The sequence below is a fragment of the Hesperophylax consimilis genome, chromosome 17 (assembly GCF_061612785.1).
Source record: "Hesperophylax consimilis isolate HC1 chromosome 17, BYU_Hcon_1.0, whole genome shotgun sequence".
In the NCBI taxonomy this organism is placed as follows: Eukaryota; Metazoa; Arthropoda; class Insecta; order Trichoptera; family Limnephilidae; genus Hesperophylax; species Hesperophylax consimilis.
Genome location: NC_142852.1, coordinates 19,921,185 through 19,943,818, shown reverse-complemented (window position 1 = coordinate 19,943,818; position 22,634 = coordinate 19,921,185). Strand labels below are relative to the sequence as shown.

General features: G+C 33.6%; 1 protein-coding gene, 1 long non-coding RNA gene and 1 pseudogene across 2 annotated transcripts; all 3 read right to left on the bottom strand.

Annotated features, from left to right (window-relative positions):
* Positions 1-661: 661 nt before the first annotated feature.
* LOC149416169 (uncharacterized) lies at positions 662-1,056 on the bottom strand. The gene is made up of 2 exons (XR_016303656.1): positions 919-1,056; positions 662-802 (listed from the first exon to the last, which is right to left on the bottom strand). It is a non-coding gene; the product is annotated as an uncharacterized LOC149416169 (long non-coding RNA).
* Positions 1,057-2,531: 1,475 nt separating this feature from the next.
* On the bottom strand, positions 2,532-5,092 carry LOC149416168 (uncharacterized). Its single transcript, XM_089642065.1, has 7 exons — positions 4,838-5,092; positions 4,492-4,678; positions 4,149-4,358; positions 3,862-4,056; positions 3,388-3,420; positions 3,158-3,213; positions 2,532-2,923 (listed from the first exon to the last, which is right to left on the bottom strand). The coding sequence occupies exons 1-7, from the start codon at positions 4,858-4,860 to the stop codon at positions 2,833-2,835; spliced, it is 795 nt and encodes a 264-aa protein (XP_089498191.1). The 5' UTR covers positions 4,861-5,092; the 3' UTR covers positions 2,532-2,832.
* A 2,585-nt stretch (positions 5,093-7,677) lies between these two features.
* On the bottom strand, positions 7,678-22,250 carry LOC149416167 (uncharacterized; annotated as a pseudogene).
* Between the last annotated feature and the right edge of the window lie 384 nt (positions 22,251-22,634).

Genomic DNA, 22,634 nt, shown 5'->3' with positions numbered 1-22,634 from the left:
CGGAATTCAGACAATTGTTTCGAATATCTCGCATTATGGCTAGAGATCTCATTGATGAATTAACTCCTTTTCTAGTGTCAAAAAATACATTAGGACTTCCAGTATACATTAAAGTGAGAGTATTAAACATTATTGATATCTTAGTAAAACAATAACACAATATAAATCTATCCACCACTGGAACGACCACGTGAAATAAATAAATTTGTTTCGATTGCTGATGATAATTTTTCACAATAAAGTGATTAAAATGATCAAAAGTGAAGTTTGTTAATTAGTTGTATTATTTATGATGTTGACAGATACTCGCACCCATCAGCTTCTTTGCTACAGGGAGCTACCAACGTGGAGTAGGCCAAGATCACTTCTTGGCGATAGGGCAAACTACCGTTAGCAAGTGCATAAAACTGTTTATGAAAGCAGTTTTAGAACATCTGTACAGAAGATGGATACATTTTCCGGCTACAAATGAAGCCCGCAAGCAAGTAGAGAGTAGTTTTAGGGAAAAATTAAACTTTCCACATGTTCTGGGATGCATCGATTGCACCCACATCGCCATCGTCACCCCTTCCAGACACGAGGAGCAGTACAAAAACCACAAAGGATTTTATTCGCTGAATGTTCAAGTGGTAAATATTTTTTCAGAAATAAAACAGCCGGATTGTTGTTTTCAAATTTTATTGAAGGTTTTTTATGTTTGATAAACAGGTCTGCGATGCTACGTTGAAAATATTGAGCATCAACACACGCTTCCCAGGTACTGTCCATGACCAATTCATTTGGAATAATAGTTTAGTCAAAACTGAAATGAACAGACTATACAATCAGAGAATTGGGACATATTTCTTGCTAGGTATGTATTTCAACAACTCATTTTAAAAAAAGGCAAAAAAATCATAACTTAGTAGTTATATGTACCTATTATAATGGGTGTTTTGTTTCAATCAGGCGATTCTGGATATACACTCGAGCCTTATCTGATGACACCAATATTGAATGCAGTCGAGGGGAGTGCCCAATACAGATACACAAAGGCGCACTGTGAGGCGAGATGTTCCGTAGAACGCCTATTTGGGGCATGGAAGGCTATATTCCGTTGCCTCAGGAAAGACAGAGTTCTCCATTATGAGCCCGATGCTGCTGGTCAAATAATTATTACTTGTGCTATACTATACAACATGATGAAGCACTATAAGTCAGTTTCCTTGTTGAACTATATGCATTTAAAAAAGTAAGGCAACAGTACAAAATATTAATAAATTGTTCTCTATTTTCAGATTAACAGACTATTATAATGATAATGTAGAGTTAAGAGAGGTTGAGCTGCTGCACCAGCCTGAAGATGTCAGCAGGGTTGTTGCAGCCCGCAGAGTGAGAGACGAACTAGTGCGAAAGTACTTCTCCCACGAATGATAATATATTAAACAAGGAAACTGACTTATAGTGCTTCATCATGTTCAAACATTGTATCGTATGTACCTACATTGTAAAAACAATTCACGCCTCATAGAGACATTGCAAGAGTTTGAAGAACTGCTACTAATCAAGTATACATATATGCAAAGCGCTGCATGCAATATTTCTCAAAAAGAACTTCAATAGTACTTTAAAACACTGTATTGTATGTACCAACACTGTAAAAACAATTCACGCCTCACAGAGACGTTGCGAGAGTTTGAAGAACTGCTACTAATCAAGTACATATTCATATATGCAAAGCGCTGCATGCAATATTTCACAAAAAGAACTTCAATAGTACTTTAAAACATTGTACTGTATGTACCTACATTGTAAAAACAATTCACGCCTCACAGAGACGTTGCGAGAGTTTGAAGAACTGCTACTAATCAAGTACATATTCATATATGCAAAGCGCTGCATGCAATATTTCACAAAAAGAACTTCAATAGTACTTTAAAACATTGTACTGTATGTACCTACATTGTAAAAACAATTCACGCCTCACAGAGACGTTGCGAGAGTTTGAAGAACTGCTACTAATCAAGTACATATTCATATATGCAAAGCGCTGCATGCAATATTTCACAAAAAGAACTTCAATAGTACTTTAAAACATTGTACTGTATGTACCTACATTGTAAAAACAATTCACGCCTCACAGAGACGTTGCGAGAGTTTGAAGAACTGCTACTAATCAAGTACATATTCATATATGCAAAGCGCTGCATGCAATATTTCACAAAAAGAACTTCAATAGTACTTTAAAACATTGTACTGTATGTACCTACATTGTAAAAACAATTCACGCCTCACAGAGACGTTGCGAGAGTTTGAAGAACTGCTACTAATCAAGTACATATTCATATATGCAAAGCGCTGCATGCAATATTTCACAAAAAGAACTTCAATAGTACTTTAAAACATTGTACTGTATGTACCTACATTGTAAAAACAATTCACGCCTCACAGAGACGTTGCGAGAGTTTGAAGAACTGCTACTAATCAAGTACATATTCATATATGCAAAGCGCTGCATGCAATATTTCACAAAAAGAACTTCAATAGTACTTTAAAACATTGTATTGTATGTACCTACATTGTAAAAACAATTCACGCCTCACAGAGACGTTGCGAGAGTTTGAAGAACTGCTACTAATCAAGTACATATTCATATATGCAAAGCGCTGCATGCAATATTTCACAAAAAGAACTTCAATAGTACTTTAAAACATTGTACTGTATGTACCTACATTGTAAAAACAATTCACGCCTCACAGAGACATTGCAAGAGTTTGAAGAAATGCTTCTAATCAAATATACATATATGCAAAGCGCTGCATGCAATATTTCACAAAAAGAACTTCAATAGTACTAATCGTATTCATCCTCTGACTCCAACTGCAACGTATAGTTGGGCGAGTTGGCAAATGATGTTGACCGTTGTTTCGATGGTTGAGTTTGTCTAGAATTAGAAATGTTTTATTAGAGATCTTATTCATTCTACTTTCATCGTACCTCCTAGCTGGACTGCTTGCCTCTCCAAGGACAATTGTTAATAATCGTGTTCCATCCCTTGTGAACATACTTCGCAATCTCTCAAGTGACATATTAAATAATGCAATATTTAATTTAATTTGTTCAGTTTTGTACATTAAATGTTTTTAAAAGCCTGTATAGATGTATAGCAAATAAATACCTCGCCAACTGTCGTTGGAGTAAACAAACCCTTTCACGTTCCACTGCCGTGTATCTCTGAAACAAGAGATGATAATTCATTAATTTACTAACTTAATTTACCTTCTATAGTAAATTAGTTATTAGTGCCAGTGAGACGAGACCAGAAAAGCACCATGTCTATGTAGACACTGTATCTTGCCCGGTCTCGGGGTGCCCTGACAAATAATTACAAAAAGGAACAGGAAATACCTCAAAAATGTCAGCAAATCGATCCATTGAACTCTGAAATGATAAATAACAACTCATTAATTTAATTTAAATAACAATAGGTAGTCGACATACTAAAAGGAAGATTATAAATTAATTTATTCATTTTGAATTTCTCGCCAAGCTGGATTTTACATGTTTATTAAATTTTTTTAACACAAAGAATATCTAAACAAACAGATCAATAAAAACTCCACCGCGCAAAATGGAAAAATAGTACATTGGGAATAGTACAATAAATAAATGAAATAAGTCAAAGCTGGGCATTTTATTTTGTTCTACTAAGATTTAATTCTAATTTAAAAGTACAGTGCCACACTTATAAGTTGAACTTACTCACACTTATAAATTGAATGAATTTAAACATGAATTGACGCTATTTCTTTATATTTTAATCTGGCAACTTACACGTGTAGCGCTGTATTTGGGAGTGATTCGAAGAGAAATAGGAAATACCTTAAAAATATTGGAGAAATTATTAATAGCTCCCACAAGCTCCTTGGATGATTTGTTGCTAGCCTCCTGCGCCATCACCATCCGAACCCCCACATCTGGCTTGTCAGTTAGCTTCCTCTTCTTGCTCGGGCGAGAAGGGGAAGCTAACTGCGCCGTCTGCAAATCTGTGGGCCCTTCTCCAACTTCATCGGAATACTGTAAAACACACAAATAATTTTCATTGATAATGAAAGATCAACTAAATTTTGACAGAATATATTATATTAACATTTTAAGACATTAGTGACCTCAACATCCTGCATTATGAGTTCAGGTCCATCTCCTATACAGCTTTCTGGAAGTCCGCTGCCCTCAGAACTGGCTCTGCCGATGATGTTGATGACCTTCTGTGTCAGGTCAGTTAACACCGGTATCTCGGCAGTGTTTCCAGTCGTGAGGGCAGCTCGCTTGGCATCGGCGTTTTGGGCGCGCGATTTGCATTTTAAGTCACGCCATGTCTGTAAAATGTAAAAATAATGTCAGGTTAAAAGTGATTTACGGTCTTATATCAAGTGTCTCGATGATAGATTATATTAGAAGGTCAGCAAAGTTTGCTGCAACCAGTTTGTATAGGTAGGTACAAATACTCACTGTTTTCCACTGCTCGGCTGACTTAGGAGGACCCAATTCTGCCAGTTGTTCCGCCAAATTACGCCACATCTCCTTATTTTTTTGGGAACCCTGAGGTCCCACAAACCTTCCAGCCGCGATCTCCGAATGGTCAGCCATATAGCTGGTTAACAAATCCATTTGACTGGTCGTCGACCTTACTCTCTTCCTGAAATCATAATATCAGCATTTTGAATATCTTAAAATACTGCGTATGATTGAAATATTAGTAAAAATAACTTCAAAATTTTGACACAATAGAATGTAAGTATATCTCTTTGATAATAATGGAAATTCTTTCACATAAAAAGATAAATAAATAACTTACCCAGCTACCATTGCTTGCGACATCGTAAAATATTAAAACAAACACGGCGGTTAAAATGGTCACGCTTGAAATCTGACGTTTGACGTCTATTCAATTCATAGACAATTCCGTCCCAGTATTGCCAGCGTATATCGATTTGTATTTATTGCCTTATCGATGTCGTTAGAGTTATCAATAGCATTCTCATGCTAGGGAAGTCGTTATAAAATGGTCGGTAGATACGCTTAGCAATCCGATATCGTTAAGTTCGATCGATTCTCATGCTAAGGCCCCAGATCGGTGTATAGTGTTCCAAGTGCGGGGGAATATATGAGGTGTAAAGGGGATATAGAGTGTTTATGTTGTGGAAGAGTTTTGCTATGCGAATTGTAAATCTTAAAGGTAATACTAAAAAAAACAGAGACTGATTGATAGAGACCAAATATTCAACAGTTGTGACGTACTAGATATACGCCAATTATACGTTGAAACACTACTAAACTACAGTTTTGACCAAAAAAATTTTTTTCAACATACACAAAATATCACTAACAGACCAGTTAGACAAGCGTACAAAAAAAACATACAAACTCCGACAGTAAATTCAAGCTTTGGACAAAGACACTACCAATACCATGCTATAAAAGCATTCAACAGTGTAACACTTGAAATTAAAATAGAGGAAAACAAAAATAAATTCACACACAACATTACAAAATGGATTAAAGAACAAAAAAGACAATATTACCAAAATTTAATAGCATAAAATAAATAAAAAAAACCTACACGTAAACAGAAAACCAATAAAAAACACACATCACTCACAAACACACAAGGTTATATTTTAAATGTTTTATTTTCTCTTTAAATGTATTAAGAAGATTCTATTTTTATGATATAAAATGAAGGCCTCAGCACGGGTAAGTCACCCAGTGAGGCCAACATTATTTGATAACTTTGAAATGTAAAAAATTTTGTACCAATATAAAAAATTAAATAAAAATTTGAACATAAGCTGCCTCACTTCTCACCAGCACAAGTAATAGTTACTAGGCGAACCTAAACTGAGGCAGAATTTTGAGCAAAATTAATTCGTACACTGTTTATTAACTAACACAATTTACACAGGGTGTCAGGAGGTAAAGTGTGCTAACTTCGCGAGGTGATTCTACAGGATGGTAGAAGTAAAAAAGAAGAGTAACTTTTTTTGACCTAACCGAACTTAACCCCCGGACAGCCTGTGTAACAAATGTGTTCCTATAAAATCAATCTACAACATTACTCATCGTCCACCGTACAACTGTGTATACTAGGTAATGTTGAATGTTTGTAACTCGCGCAGCGCTAGGTGTTAATGATATTATTGTTTATAACTACCTCGGTATTTACGGTTGAATCGGTCACTTAAATATTACCTATTTACATAATAATATGAAAATATAATTACACATACCGATGGAACATAATTTTCTTTAGAATAAAACATAAATTTTTAGTTGGTTCTTTACTGTGAAAAATAAACAACACAAAATGACCGCCAATGTTATAAAATAATATTTAATACATCCGACTGAATAACATTGGTTCGTTCAGACAACCATACATTGTAAAGTACGAGAATGTAAATTAAATTTCACTAATCTTTGTTTTTTTTTTCCAAAATATATCTTCCAGAAATATTTTTGAGGTCGTGTCGTTTTCTGATGAAGTTTTAATCGTAAGTATTTTTCGGCCCCATATCTTTTAGAGGAAGTTACAAGCCAAAAGTGCGTATATTTTAGGTATACCTTATATTGTATGTAATAGGCATTACAATCGCTTGACAAACGGAGTCTAGAAACGTTCGATTTCAAGCACTAAACTGGTTTTTATTTATTTTGTAAATAATTTTAAAAGAAAGCAATAAAGTTAATCAAGTGAAACTGTCACAGATAATCTTAGCTACAATACTGTATTTTTTTTTGCTTTACGCGTTCATACATTTCTATTGAAAAAAATATTTTTTATTGAGTAATTTATTTTTTGTTTGTATTCTACTCAAGCGAAACGATAGGAAATCCTTCAATTTATCTAAAGCATCTTTTTTGGTATTCATAATGTACACCAACTCGTAAAAAAGATTAATCAAAATTGTGATATAGCATTCGCCTTAAAATGTGATTGACAAAGGGCCGCAAACAGACGACCATTGAGCATAGAACTTCGGGAATAATGGCGTGTTAAGAGCACGTGTCTCTCACAGCAAATACAAATAAAAAATAAGAGCAAAGTGATTAGAATAAAATACTTTTAAAAATAAGTTTTTGGTCATATTTAATTCTTATTTTTCAATAATGTTTATGTAAAATATTTGTGTTAAAAACATATTTTGTATCAATTACTATTTTTTTTGTTAAACTAATGTTTAAGACAAGATTTTTTATGCATAGCACAAAGGGTAACAATTATTTTATAAGCAATAATTATTCGCCTGAAACACTCATCCACATTGAAAAATCTCCAAAGAAAAAATGTAACAAGCAGTAATTGTTGAATTAAACACTAGTATATATTGAATTATTTCGCGGATAAGAGATAAGCCGCCATAGCTAAGTGGTCAGAGCTGTCGACCGGAAATCGAAAGGACACGTGTTCAAGTCCCGTTGGCGTCATGTAACTTTTATCAGGAGATTTTTCAATGTGGATGAGTGTTTCAGGCGAATAATTATTGCTTATAAAATAAATTGTATCAATTTGATCAAATAAATATTAAAATTATTGTATCAATTTGATCAAATAAATAGTTGATACGTCTAGAACTCGATTTAAAATCACAACTTTTCGGCTGGATTTGAGGTTTTACTCATTTTGTTCCCCAAACGAATTGTACTGGAACCATAGAATAACGAGTAACACTCCTGGGCGTGTAACTATTTGCCTACTTTGGGACGTTTGGGATGTTTCATTACAATACAGTTTTTCCGAAAAGTGTATGTGTAATGTTGGACTAAATCATTTATTAAATGTTTATACGTCGATCCAGACGCGTAATTTTTGTATTGGAAACATAATATATATTTTTTGATTTTCTTGTGTCTAGTAAAGTTCAATTTATTCACGTAATTGTTGTTTGTTTTTAGACTTCTTGCATTTCTTAAATGATTTATTCACAAAAATAATGTTTATTTTTATAAACTTTCCGACGTACTTCTACATTCAATTTTTTTTTCATTATATACAATGTGAATATTTATGTGGGAGGTGTGGGACTGAACTAATCTTAATACATCCAGGAATAAAAAATATTAGTAAAAGTAGACCCGATATAGTTTTACATGACAAAATTAAAAAAAAATACTTAAATCATTGATATCGCTATTCCAAAATCCTGTAATATTAAAAAAATCTGTTAAAAATGAGATAACAAGAATTTGTCATTCTCAGACAGTAAAATATTACCATTTGTTATTGTTCGGCTACTAACATTATACCTAGCTCTCTCATTAAAAATTTAGGCGTATTAGGCCCTGCTAGGAGTTCTACCGAGCCGAAAATTTTTAAATAAATTATTTACTGTACACACGTATATATTTTTTTTAATATTCATAATGGAAGTATAGCGGAAGAATATTTTAAAATATAATTTGTTACCACAGTTAAAAAAAATCAAATCGATTCTTTTACCATGCGAACCAGAATGAATTGAAGGACAACAGAAGGATTCACAATTCAAAGACTTAAAATTCATACTTATTTTGAAAACAGAAAACTCTTTGCAAAATAATAATTATTTACGATAAATTCGCATGTATTTCTCTCTCCCTTTTAAGATCATGAATAATTGCACTCCAAGAAAAAAAAGTTTTTCTTAACTGTAAGCTAGCATATGGCGCGTCAGACCCATTTTTGAGCAGAAAAATTAGGAGGACAAAGAACATGAAAGAATTATTGTCTTTCATGAATCAGCATGTGTCTATTCAAATCTCCTTTTCGAGAAGATGAATAATTGCACTTAGAACATGAAAAGGGTTTTTCTCCTGTGTGAGTCATCATGTGTCTCTTTATATTGCTCTTTAAAGAAAATGAAAAGTTGCACTCAGAACATGAAAAAGGTTTATCTCCAGTGTGAATCAGCATGTGCCTCTTTAAAGTGCTCTTTTGAGAAAATGAATAATTGCACTCAGAACATGAAAAGGGTTTTTCTCCTGTGTGAGTCAGCATGTGGCTCTTTAAATTGCACTTTTGAGAAAATGAAAAATTGCACTCAGAACAGGAAAAGGGTTTTTCTCCTGTGTGAGTCAGCATGTGGCTCTTTAAATTGCACTTATGAGAAAATGAAAATTTGCACTCTGAACATGAAAAAGGTTTTTCTCCAGTGTGAATCAGCATGTGGGTAGTCAGATGGTTTTTTTGAGAACATAAATAGTTACACTCGGAACATGAAAAAGGTTTTTCTCCAGTGTGAATCAGCATATGGGTCTTTAAATTTCCCTTATGAGAAAATGAATAATTGCACTCAGAACATGAAAAAGGTTTTTCTCCACGGAGGATCAGCATGTGTTTCTTAAAATCTTGTTTTCCTGAAGACGAATAGTTGTACTCGGAACATGATAAAGGTGTTTGTCCACTGTGATTCAGCATGTGGCTCTTTAAATTGCTCTTTTGAGAACATGAATAGTTGCAGTCGGAACAGGAGTAGTTACTATGGGGACATGCGAATAGCTTTTCCGCGAGATGCATCTTCAGGTCTGTAGACAAATTGGAAAAATTATATGGATAGAATCATTATGCAAGAATTTTTAAAATATTACTAGGAAGATTGATTGTACCTGCTTTCTGGGAAAAAGTTTCAACGTGTTTTAAGCATTCGTTTTTAAAATCAGGCAGGTCTATGTCAATTTCCGTATAAGAAAAGCCCCCTACATCTTCTTCTAGTTGCGTAACTTCCGCCTTGATGGTATCGGCCTCCACATAAACGCTACCTGAAAAAAACAAATCGGTAATGCATTTTTTTTTTAAAAAGCTTTAAATTATTCTTCAAGAATTGAGAATGCCTTTATAAACAATGAAAATCGTGAATTTAGAGAGGACACAGGATAATTTTGAGAAAAAAAATGACTCCAGATGTGCACATCAGATCGTCAGATGGATGCTTGAGGAAGGAAAAACCATTTAATCTTGAGCATCTTCAGTACAGAGTACTGAACTGCGAACTGATATTGATGTTCGAACATTAATCATGACCGTGACCGATATATAAGTTATAAAGAGTGTAGTAATTTAGCAGTTTTCTGTAAATGTACATTTTAAAATAAATATCAAATAAACTTTTACGAACAGAACGAAAATATGTCCTGTTAACACGACATTTCCAAACGGACATGGATTCCGAACACCCGAATTTAAAATTCAACATTTTATACGTATGCCATGCAACTTACTGACTGTCCGAGTACTCTCCGTATATTGCAAGCATTCCTTCTTTACATCTGAGAGGTCGCAATCAATATCCGTATACAGCATTTCACCTCCGCCTTCTTCCTGGGGCCCTGGTTCCGTCTTGATGAAAACATAGTCTGGATTTAGTAGATCCATGGTACTGCTGTAGTAGCGTTTGGAAACTGGTTTTGGCCAGAACAAATATACCTGAAACAGAACATAGTTAAAATTTAACTCTCATTTTAATATTTGATTTCACCTTTCGTAGCTTAAATACATATTTGAAAATAATGATATAAATTTTGACTGTATCGACTGTGTGACTCGACCTTGAAGTTATGACAACGGTTGAGAGAATCTTCGTTTATCGTCGGATGACTCTATATTTATTTAGTATTCTGCAGCCATTTCGTATTTTTATTATTTGGGTTTATTTTAATAAATGCCTTCGAAATACTTACCTTATAATAGGAAGACGTCAAATTGACAGTTTAAATGTTCCGCTGTTGACAAATGAATCCCTAACCAAACTGCAATAACGGCCGATTCCAAAATGAATAGCGTTGAATATAAGCAGTAGTACTTACCAATAACTATCACAAGGGATGATAACGATACGCGGGTTACACAGAGTTTGGAAACAGGAAGAAACGGCTGTCGGTGACGAAAGCACGTGTCGCCAAATGTAATCGTTATGCATAGACAAGAATGAAGTCAAAGACAATTAATATAATTTCCCTGAACCTGGCATTTTAGGTACATGATAAATTTATTACATTTGCGTTGTGTACATATTATAGGACTAGCAGATACTTAACCTTTCCGGGAGTAAGTTATGTAATGCTGGCCGTGCTCTGGCGAGTGAGTTTTTTTTACAAAAATAAAAAAAATATATTTTTGAATTAAATTTTATGATGGTATGCAAAATAAATAACAGCCAATATCTTTGTTGATAATGATGTAAAATGTTTAAAATTGGTATAAAGTAACAGTAATATGCCCATAGATAGCAATACGATGCATTTTTACAGAATATAAATCGATTATGAATATGCAACCCCTGTCGTCCATAGCCGTCCATACTCCTTTGGCGAAAGTGTGTACCGTCGTCCATTAGCGTCCATACTCCCGGAAAGGAAACTGTTGACTATGGGAAATCCAACAAGTATTTAATTAAGGAGTTCCCTCTGGGCCGGAGCCCAAAATACCTGAAAATCTTAATCGTTTTTTAAAAAGGAAGGCAATGTCGAATCCCATGAGAAAAGAGTTATCGATATAATATTTTTTACGCCTTTATAAAATAAATTCCTTCGTAGAGCCCCTAATTTCACTCCTGTGGCTAAGTTGACATCGCTCTTGTGTCCTTCTAGGGCTTAGAATATTTAATTTTCGGCCGGCCAAGTCCTCCATCACAACACAAGCAGCATTTTTCGCTTTCTGTTTCCCATAAACAAACACCACGGACCAGGGACGACAGTTTGAATCGTTTCTTTTCAGGAGCTTCACTCGAAAGTTTGGACTCAAACATAACCGAACCACCGCCTACCACCCACAAGCTAATGGTATATTCTAAATATGGCACAGGACCCTTTAAGCCTCTCTGATGGCGCGTGATAACACGTCTGTTCAGAAAATCTCCCACTCATATTATTTAGTTTTAGATCGTCCGTAAAGACATAAAATGCTCACCCGCTGAAATTACGCACGGAAGAACACTAAAGTTACCAACTGATTTAGTCAATGGTAAATTTAAACGAGTCTCCATAGATCGACTTAAACCTGCATTCCTACAAAACTCAGAGGAAATTCTCATTAAAAAAGTTTTTAGCGGGAACGCCTCATCACCCACTACGAGTATAACCTCCTGTATATCTACCTCCTGATCCTGTTACCAGTGGTTGTTTGTTGTTTATTGTTTGGTTCAGGTGGTATTTTAACTTATTTTGATTAATTTACCTACTGAAGATTTTTCAAAAATTCCTCCATCACTGTTTTTTCCATATGAGCAAACGTCTACCGTTATAAATTTATAATTAGAATCTACTAAGGTCATCAATACTGTGGAAAATGGACCTTTATAATTCCAGTAGTCTAAACAGCAATTTATTGGACAAATAAAATTGATATGTTTACCATTAGAGCACCGATGCAATTAGAAAAATTCCAGAAGTTTGTAAAATGATTCGCTATTTTTTTCCCCATTTCTGTTGTTGGCTAGGCATTACCTTCGGTCCGAGGTGTTTCCATATGGCTTTACAAACTTTTTCTATATTGTTCACAGTGGAAAATCCTATGCGATAGCTGAATCCTATAGATCGAAATGAATTTTCCGTAGCCAAAAATCTGTAGGTAGTAAAAAAATATGATTGTTTCAGTTGACCAGTGTAAAGACGACTGGAGTAAGTTGCGCAATTGCTACAATAGTGCGATTGAAAGGCGCAATAAAAAAATGTGGACAAGCGGGGAAAGCGATGGCGCAAAAGTCTTGATCTTACCATGATGCCCACGACCAATGGGGCGTGCAAAAGGAATGCGAGTCCCGATGGAACTGTGGCGGAAATTATTGGAATGATGAGAAATTCCCAGGAAATAAGGCAATAAAAAACAAGATCTGGACGAAATAGATCACTTTTTTTCTGGGCATATGTAAGACGGTAAAAAAATTGTCAAAGATAGACCAGTTGAAAATAAAATCGATTATTAATTCGGCCGTGTACGAAGCCGAGCTCAAGCAGTTGGAAAGGGAGGAACAACTGCGTAGCTATCGCTAAGAACACACTTATCATGCTGATCAATAATGAAAATATTGATTTATTTTATTCATAACTGTCAACATTGTAAGTGATATTTATAAGTGGTTTCTGTTATTCCTCACTGTTATTCCTCACATGCGACCCTGGCAGAACCTATAACTGAGTACATAAGTAGGTAAGTATAAAACAGCAATATATTTGAGTATAATTCTGAGCTAGTTGCCGGAGGATAAAACGAGAATGTAAACGAGATTGTTCCAATATCTTTATGAAAAAATATAAAATCTGGAAAAAAACTTTCACTTGAGTTTCTTTGTAGATCACATACTGTTTTTCGCCTTTTTAGTCAAATTGGTTCAATTATTTCCCAAACAAAAACGTTATTTTATATCATTGACTAGCTGACGTGTACTCGGTATTGCTCGGGTAATGGATGATTCTTTTCAATATTTTAAGTATAACTTACAAAAAGTACATTTTCATAAAATCAATAAATTATCGCCATCCATGAAATTGTAGATTATAACGTTATTTACGTTTAACCTTGGTAAGGTGAAAATAATATTTTTGTTAAGAATTGGAAAGTATTGGATTCACTTGATCATCGTCAGCAGGCGTCCCAGCCTTTTTTAAGTATTCACGTAGACGTCATATACTCTCATTACGCTCGTTGCTTCGTTTATCCGCTCCTTTTTACAATAATTATCTGTCTCTTTATTAATCTTTTCCATTTCAAAACAGCCCTGTACATTAGGGTGTGTCAATTATTTCAACTTTTGAATTCAGAAACGCCTGATATCTCAAAAGTTGCGTCTTACAAAGAAAATGAGAACTACATTTAAAATTATTTTTTAAATAATGGTTATTAGCTCGCTAAAATGCATTGAAAAACAGAAAAAAAACCTAAAACATGTATTTTTAAATAATGGTTATTAATATTTTCTTCACAATAATTTAACCTTTTAACGTTTGTTTATTATTAAAAACTGCGTATAGTTGACAAAAATTAAATTAAAAAATCAATTTTATTAATTCAAGTAAATCTACAAGAATACCGAAATTAAAAAAAAATGATAAAAATCCACTAAAACGTTTTCCATTGCCATTTAGTTTGCTTTAATTTTCAATTATTGGACTTATCAACGTAGTCAAAGATTAATGATAATGGTGTATATCGATTTCAACACTACGCAATAACTTCGTAAAAAATATACAAGGGCGCAAAGGATTGTAAATCCGAATAAGTCTTATATTTTTTTTTTTTTTTTTTTTTTACAGTATTACCGCACAAGAGTCCCAACTGCTCCCGTCTGGAGCCAGTGAGACTATGGCATCCCCAATTGGGGTATGTTGTGAGGCTGAGGGTATTGGGGAGGGGAGGGAGATGGGGAAGAGGAAGGTGGGGAAGTACCTGGCTATTCAGATCTGGTCACCAAACACGGCTAAAGCCATTTCAAGCAACGTTTCAATTCTGAATGGTGGTCTTACACCAGGGCGATACTGAGAGTATCTTCCACTCTGGAACGTGCCGCAAATATACTATATATTATTTTAAATTAATTAATTGTGAAATAACACAAATTAATCAAATAAAATTTATTTGCGCACGCCGGGTTCGAACCCGCGACCTTCGGATCTGTAGTCAAAAGCGTATACCACTAGACCACGCCGGCCGTCAAATAATAAGCCTTTAGAAAAACCATCTACTCTTCTTCCGCTTCTTTCCAACAGTTTTTCAGATTCTGATGAGGAACCAGCGCTAAGTGAAGATCATCAATCTGCAGTGGCTCATGATACATTATCTCCTCGAAATATACAATATTCGAAGATGAAGAATCCCTTGACGAAGTTATCTCAAATTTGTGATCAATACGGCGTATCACACAAAGCAGCAGCTGCCATTGCTTCTGCGGTTTTACAAGATGTAAATGAAGTTGGTCCGTCTTCCGTTATAGATCATAGTAGATTACGAAGAGCTAGAAAGCAAACTAGAGATATGTTATTAAATAGCCGTAAATTGACAAATATCGAAGGTTTATTTTTCGATGGGCGCAAGGACAAAACAATGTTTATTATCAAGAAAGGAAGTAAATTTTATCGACGAATAAAAGTTGAAGAACACATAACGCTTGTACAGGAGCCAGGATCAGTGTATCTCGGACACGCTACGCCATCATTTGGTACTGCTAAAGACAGTGAGAACGCCATATGTTCTCTTTTGGAAGAGGAAAATCGTCAAATGGAGAAAATTGTTGCAGTTGGTTGTGACGGAACAAATACAAACACTGGCCGGAAAAATGGAATCATTTCAAGAATGGAACAGAGACTTGGAAAGCCATTGCAATGGCTTATCTGCCAGCTGCACGCCAATGAACTACCATTGCGACATCTGCTATCTTCATTAGATGGACCGACTAGCGGACCTGTAGCTTTCTCGGGACCAATCGGAAGAAACTTAAAAAATTGTGAGAACATTAAAATTATTCGGTTTGTTCTCATTCAATCATCCATACCGGAAAATATAACAGAAAAATTAAACACGGACCAAAATTATTTATATAATGTGTCTGGCTGTGTCAAAAGGTATGATAACTGTAGATTTGGCAAGGAAACAACCAGGGAAAATGTCTCATGCCAGGTGGCTAACAACTACAAACAGAATATTACGGCTATATGTTGCAACGGAAAACCCAACAGAAAATTTGCAGATATTGGCCACCTTTATTGTGAGAGTATATGCTCCAATATGGTTTATCGTAAAGTGCAATAGTTCTTGTATAGATGGAGCCCGTAATCCCTGGAAAATGGTTAGCATTTCCAGATATCTTTCAGCAGAATTGAAAGCTATTGTCGACCCCGTGATTCAGAGGAACGCCTATTTTGCACACCCGGAAAACATTATTCTATCAATGTTAACCGATGACAATAAATGTATAAGGTAGCTAGGATGTAGATGGATCATTAAATATAGGGCCCTTCAAACTTCAGGAGTGAGAGAGTTCATAATTTCAAAAATTAATTTCAACTGCAATAGCTACATAGAATTAATTGACTAGCAGGCCACAGATTTAATTCTGACAGAACCTCCACTCCTGAGCAACGTAAAAACGGACGAATTACTTAAATTGTGTGATGAAGGAAATGTAAAAAGGTTCGATTTTCCTAAATTTCCTTTGCCACACACAATCAGTGGAAAGGTGTGTGAAGTTGACCACAGAGGCGTCTTCTTCTGTTGCTGGTTACAATGCTAGAAAAGGTTATATTTACGCCAAGCAACATTCAAGAAACATAATGCCAAATTTTAATTCTAAGCAAGATTTTAAGTAATTACTGTTTTAACAATATGTTATCATTCAATTTTGAGCATCCATTATTTTTTATTCGTTGTATTTTGGTCAAAAATGTTGTTGCACGTTATTGTTTAGTATCTTGATTTTAACCATAAAAAGTGTTATTTTCCCCTTTTATATTTTTAACAAATACATCACATTTGTATAAAAAAATATTTATTTTTCGTTCTTTGTACTGCACTTATGGAAATAAAACTAAGTGTGCTGCAAAATATAAAATATGGACCCATTGTTTTATTTTTTTCCCAAATCACGAAATCAATTTTTTTTCAAAACTTCCGGCCATTTTAGCGAGCTAATAGTGAACACCAATTTAATTTATTTTTACGTTTTCTAAATAGCTACAGATCATACGCAACTTTTGAGACCCCAGGCGTTTAAAAATAAGGCAATTTTTTTTCTCTCTATGGAGAGCGACACACGCTACTGTACATACGTCTCATTTTAGCATACATATGTTTTGATTCTGATAGTACCATGTCTTCCTCGAGGATAATCGGCTTCGCTTATCACTCTATTCCATGTCATAGATTCGCCGTGCATTCCTTTCTTCAATCATCACATACGCCTCATTTTACAATACATAAGTATTTGACTCATTTAAAAAATATTTCCTAAATACGTATCTGCCATGTCGTATCTTAATAATAAAGGTTATAGGTAGTCACGACGCGCGCATTTTGTAGCAACAATATTATTTTTCCCGTATGGTATCCCCAACGAAAGCAGCGTTCTACTTACCTTCTGAGCGCCCACCATTCACTGTTGGGAACTGGTTCGGCTAGCTGCTTGCGAACGCGATACGCTTATGTATCTTCTGACTTAGTGTTGTGTTAATAATGTTACAATAAATTCAATAAACAATAGATTCTGTGAAACATAACCATCTTTATTTCAATCAACATGACACATACTAGTAAATAAAAACAAACCACTGATAACTCCTCTGTAACATCTCCCGCTTCCTCATAACAACAAGCGTAAAAGAAAGAGAGATTGCAATGAAGTTCTTAACGGTAGTACCATAACAAATCAGTTCCAATTCTTCTTCATATTAAAAAATGATTTTAAATTATAAAAGTGCAATTTTCCAATAGTTTTCCATTACCAATAGTTTTGAGGTAGTATTGTTGTCTAACACCTGATTCAAACAAATTCGATCAAGACTTATTGTTCGACACACAACAATATTACAACAAATGAGTTTGAAACTAATAACGCTTCCAAAACTACATTAAAAGGTAAGATGGAAACTACTTTAATCGATTTCATCTACTCTGCGTACAAACATGATTCACCAGGCAGCCCAACTTTCGTTAAAGTTTAAAAGCTTTTACCTACATACAAGTATCTTGTACCTACAAAGTAAAAAGACAGAAAAGCACCACAATTTCAACGGTTAACCCTTTCAGCCCCAGTGTTAATTCAAATTAACATGAACATTGTGAATTTTTTTACTGTAACTGTAGCTTTTTAGAAAAGCCATGTTTTCGTTTTCTTATAGTTTGTAGTCTTTTCTGTGGCGTATATTTTTTCCGCTCGGTTGAAATCCTTATTCCCGCCACAACAACGATAGATATTTTGACATCTGCTGATTGTGAGTTTCATAGAATTTCTGGCGTCATTGATTACTTAATTTAAGGTGAGATACCAATATTGTATGCTCGAATTACAAATATTTTAACGCATTAAGATATGTTCTATAATAATAACATCAGTTCAATTCACTGTTCACAGTCATTTCCCAGAATATTGTGAATGAATTTCAATGTTCATTCAAATTAACACCGGTAGTGACGGATATGTTTTCGACTAGTATGGCGAATTTTTAAAGATTTATTATCCTGGATTATTTCTTTATTTATGAATAAATTTTAGTTAAAATGTTATTTGTTTGTACCTTAGAGATTATCACTACATTGTCAATGTGCATTTTTGACATGAAACAGTTATTTGTATTACTTTTGTGTTATGTTTATTTTACGTTACTATTTAAAAAAATACCCTCTGACGCCCAATGTCAATCCAAATCAACATGGAAAAATTTCTAAAAAAAAAAAAAAATTAAATGTCAAAAATTTTCAAATAATTTTCTGAGGTATTACCAAGCATTACATATTTTATATGTGTGGAAACAATAATGCGGGTGTGAAAGGGTTAAGTGGTGTCAAGGCAATTCACATTAGTTGACGTCATCTAGATGTCAATCTCTTAAGGAAATGCGTTTTGATAAGATATGGATGACGTCAGGAATCATCCAGAGTGCTTATATTGCTGGGTTATACAAGTATTAAACCTAAAAACTACCTTACAGCATTGGAATTTAAAAAAAGTTTTTCTTTTTTATTTTAAAATCATATAGAATAACCCCCTGAAGTTAGCGAACCTTAACCCCCGGACAGCCTGTGTAACAAATGTGTTCCTATAAAATCATCCTACAACATTGTACAACATTACTCATCGTCCACCGTACAACCGTGTATCCTAGGTAATGTTGAATGTTTGTAACTCGCGCAACGCTGGGTGTTAATGATATTATTGTTTATAACTACCTCGGTATTTACGGTTGAATCGGTCACTTAAATATTACCTATTTACATAAAAATATGATTTAATATAATTACACTTTCCGATGGAACACAATTTGCTTCATAATAAAAATAAATTCTTAGTTGATTCTTTACCGTGGAAAATAAACAACACAAAATGACCGCCAATGTTATAAAATAATATTTAATAAATCCGACTGAATAACATTGGTTCGTTCAGACAACCATACATTGTAAAGTACGAGAATGTAAATTAAATTTCACTAATCTTTTTTTTTCAAAATATATCTTCCAGAAATATGTTTGATGTCGTGTCGTTTTCTGATGAAGTTTTTAATCGTAAGTATTTAAAGAGGGCCGCAAACAGACGACCATTGAACATAGAATTTCGCGAAGTACAAATAAAAAAATTTAAGCAAAGTGATAGAATAAAATAGAAAAAATAAAGTATCTAGGAATCGTAATTGACCATAATCTTAGATGGACACATCACATCAAACAAATCACAAATAGACTCCTCAGAACAATACACATTTTCCTAAATATAAGAAACATATATAAAATAAAACAATTGAAAACAATATATTTTGCACTATGCCAATCAATAATAGAATATGGAATAATTGCTTGGGGAGGAGCAACAAACGCAGCTATCGCTCAAATAGAAATCGCACAGAAAACGATATTAAAGGTTATACTCAAAAAACATAAGCTAACCGACACAGACCAAATATTTAAAAGCTGTGACGTACTTGATATACGCCAATTATATGTTAAAACACTACTAAACTACATTTTCGACCAAAAAAACAAACCCCAACAAACACAATATCACTAATAGACCGGTCAGACAAGCGTACAAAGAAAACATAAAAACTCCGACGGTAAACACTACCTTTGGACAAAGACACCATAAATACCACGCTATTAAAGCATTCAACAGTCTTCCACTTGAAACAAAAATTGAGGAAAATAAAAATAAATTCAAGCACAAAAAAAAATGGATTAAAGAGCAAAAAATACAAAATTACCAAAATTCTATAACATAGAAGAATAAAACATATACACACAACCCAAAAAAATATATAAAACACGCAACACGCACAAACACATAAATCATTATAAATGCCGATTTACATTCTCTTTTAATATTTTTCTTTTAGTGTGATAATTATATTTTAATCTTTATTTTTAGTTTAAATTTATCTTTATTTTAATGTTGTTTTTTTTTCTTTTAAATGTATAAATTCTTATATTATAAAATGGGGGCCTCAGCACGGGTAAACAACCCAGTGAGGCCAACATTACTGAATTAGAATATGAAATATTGTAAAATAATGTATCAACAATAAAAAAAATAAGAAAATACTTTCAAAAATAAGTTTTTGGCCATAATTATTTCTAATTTTTTAATAATATTTATGTAAAATATTTTTTGTAAAAAATATGTATTGTATCAATTTGTAAGAGCGTAAATAAAAAGACAAATTGGGGGATTTTCGTCACATAACGCGTCTCAGGATTTTATTGATAATAATTTTATTCAAAGAAAAAATAAAATTCTGAAAAGTGCGAAAGATAGATAATTCAATATTTCATAATAATGAATAATAAAATAACATGAAATATATGTTTTTAGTACAATATTACGTTCAAAAATTTAAAAGAAAGCGCAACTACCAACGGTATAGTTTTATTCTAACTAAAAATTAAATACTTTTTCAAAATTTAAAAAGAAACTACACAAAATAAAATAACTATATTTCGAAATCAATTAATGTTTTATTGTAGAAAAAAGACGATACGTATAGAATTATTTAAAGAATATTAATTTATTATTTTTATTTTCGTGTGTCTACTAAAGTTGGTTGTATTCACGTAATTAATGTTTATTCTTATGATATTTCCGACATACTTCTACGTCCAATTTTTTTTCATAATATACAATGTGAATATTTATGTGGGAGGTGTTGGATTACAATTATCTTTAAACATCCGGGAACAAAAATTATTAAAATATTTAAATTGATTATTTACTGTACACACGTCTATAATTTTTTTAAATATTTATAATGGCAGTATGGTGGAGAAATATTTTAAAATATAATTTGTAAATTTAGTTTTAAAAGAAATCAAATCGTATTTTTTACCATGCGAATCAGAATGAATTGAAGTAAAACAGAAGGATTCACAATTCAAACTAAACATAAATCATACTAATTTTGAAAACAGGAAACTCTTTGCAAAATAATATTTATTAACTATGAATTCGCGTTTATTTCTCTTTCCCTTTTAAGATCATGAATAGTTGCATTCCAAACAAAAAAAAAGTTTTTCTACAGTGTAAGGTGGCATATCCCAGACCCATCTTTTAGAAGAAAAATTGGTGTACAAGGAACATGAAAAAATTATTCTCCTTTGTGAATCAACTGTGTGTTTCTTCAAATCTCTCTTTTGAGAAGATGAATGGTGGCACTCGGTACAAGAAAAATGTTTTTCCTTACTGTGAATCAGCATGTGGCTCTTTAAAGTGCCCTTATGAGAAAATGAACAATTGCACTCAGAACATGTAAAAGGTTTTTCTCCAGTGTGAATCAGCATATGACTCTTTAAACTGCCCTTATGAGAAAATGAACAATTGCACTCAGAACATGTAAAAGGTTTTTCTCCAGTGTGAGTTAGCATGTGGCTCTTTAAATTGCCCTTTCGATAAAATGAATAATTGCACTTACAACATGAAAAAGGTTTTTCTCCGGTGTGAATCAGCATATGACTCTTTAAACTGCCCTTTTGAGAAAATAAATAATTGCACTAAGAACATGAAAAAGGTTTTTCTCCAGTGTGAGTCAGCATGTGGCTCTTTAAATTGCCCTTTCGAAAAAATGAACAATTGCACTTAGAACATGAAAAAGGTTTTTCTCCAGTGTGAATCAGCATATGACTCTTTAAATTGCACTTATGAGAAAATGAATAATTGCACTCAGAACATGAAAAAGGTTTTTCTCCAGTGTGAGTCAGCATGTGGCTCTTTAAATTGCCCTTTCGAAAAAATGAACAATTGCACTTAGAACATGAAAAAGGTTTTTCTCCAGTGTGAATCAGCATATGACTCTTTAAATTGCACTTATGAGAAAATGAATAATTGCACTCAGAACATGAAAAAGGTTTTTCTCCAGTGTGAGTCAGCATGTGGCTCTTTAAAGAGCCCTTTTTAGAACATGGATAATAGCACTCAGGACAAGAAAAAGGTTTTTCTCCAGTGTGAGTCAGCATGTGGCTCTTTAAATTTCCCTTTTGAGAAAATGAATTATTGCACTCAGAACATGAAAAAGGTTTTTCTCCAGTGTGAATCAGCATGTGTTTCTTCAAATCACCTTTTCGATAAGATGAATGGTGGCACTCGGTACGGGAAAAATGTTTTTCTTTACTGTGAGTCATCAAGTGGCGCTTTAAAGTGCCCTTTAGAGAAAATGAATAATTGCACTCAGAACATGAAAAAGGTTTTTCTCCAGTGTGAATCAGCATGTGTTTCTTCAAATCACCTTTTCGATAAGATGAATGGTGGCACTCGGTACGGGAAAAATGTTTTTCTTTACTGTGAGTCATCAAGTGGCGCTTTAAAGTGCCCTTTAGAGAAAATGAATAATTGCACTCAGAACATGAAAAAGGTTTTTCTCCAGTGTGAGTCAGCATGTGAATCTTTAAAGTTCCCTTTAGAGAACATGAATAATTGCACTCCGAACATGAA

Excerpts from the sequence above, each read along its gene's own strand:
- LOC149416168 (XM_089642065.1), bottom strand. The coding sequence starts at position 4,860 with ATGTCGCAAGCAATGGTAGCTGG. Across the intron at positions 4,057-4,148 it reads TCATAATGCAGGATGTTGAG|TATTCCGATGAAGTTGGAGA; the intron begins GTCACTAATGTC and ends TGTGTTTTACAG. Across the intron at positions 2,924-3,157 it reads CTCCAACGACAGTTGGCGAG|ACAAACTCAACCATCGAAAC; the intron begins GTATTTATTTGC and ends TTCTAATTCTAG.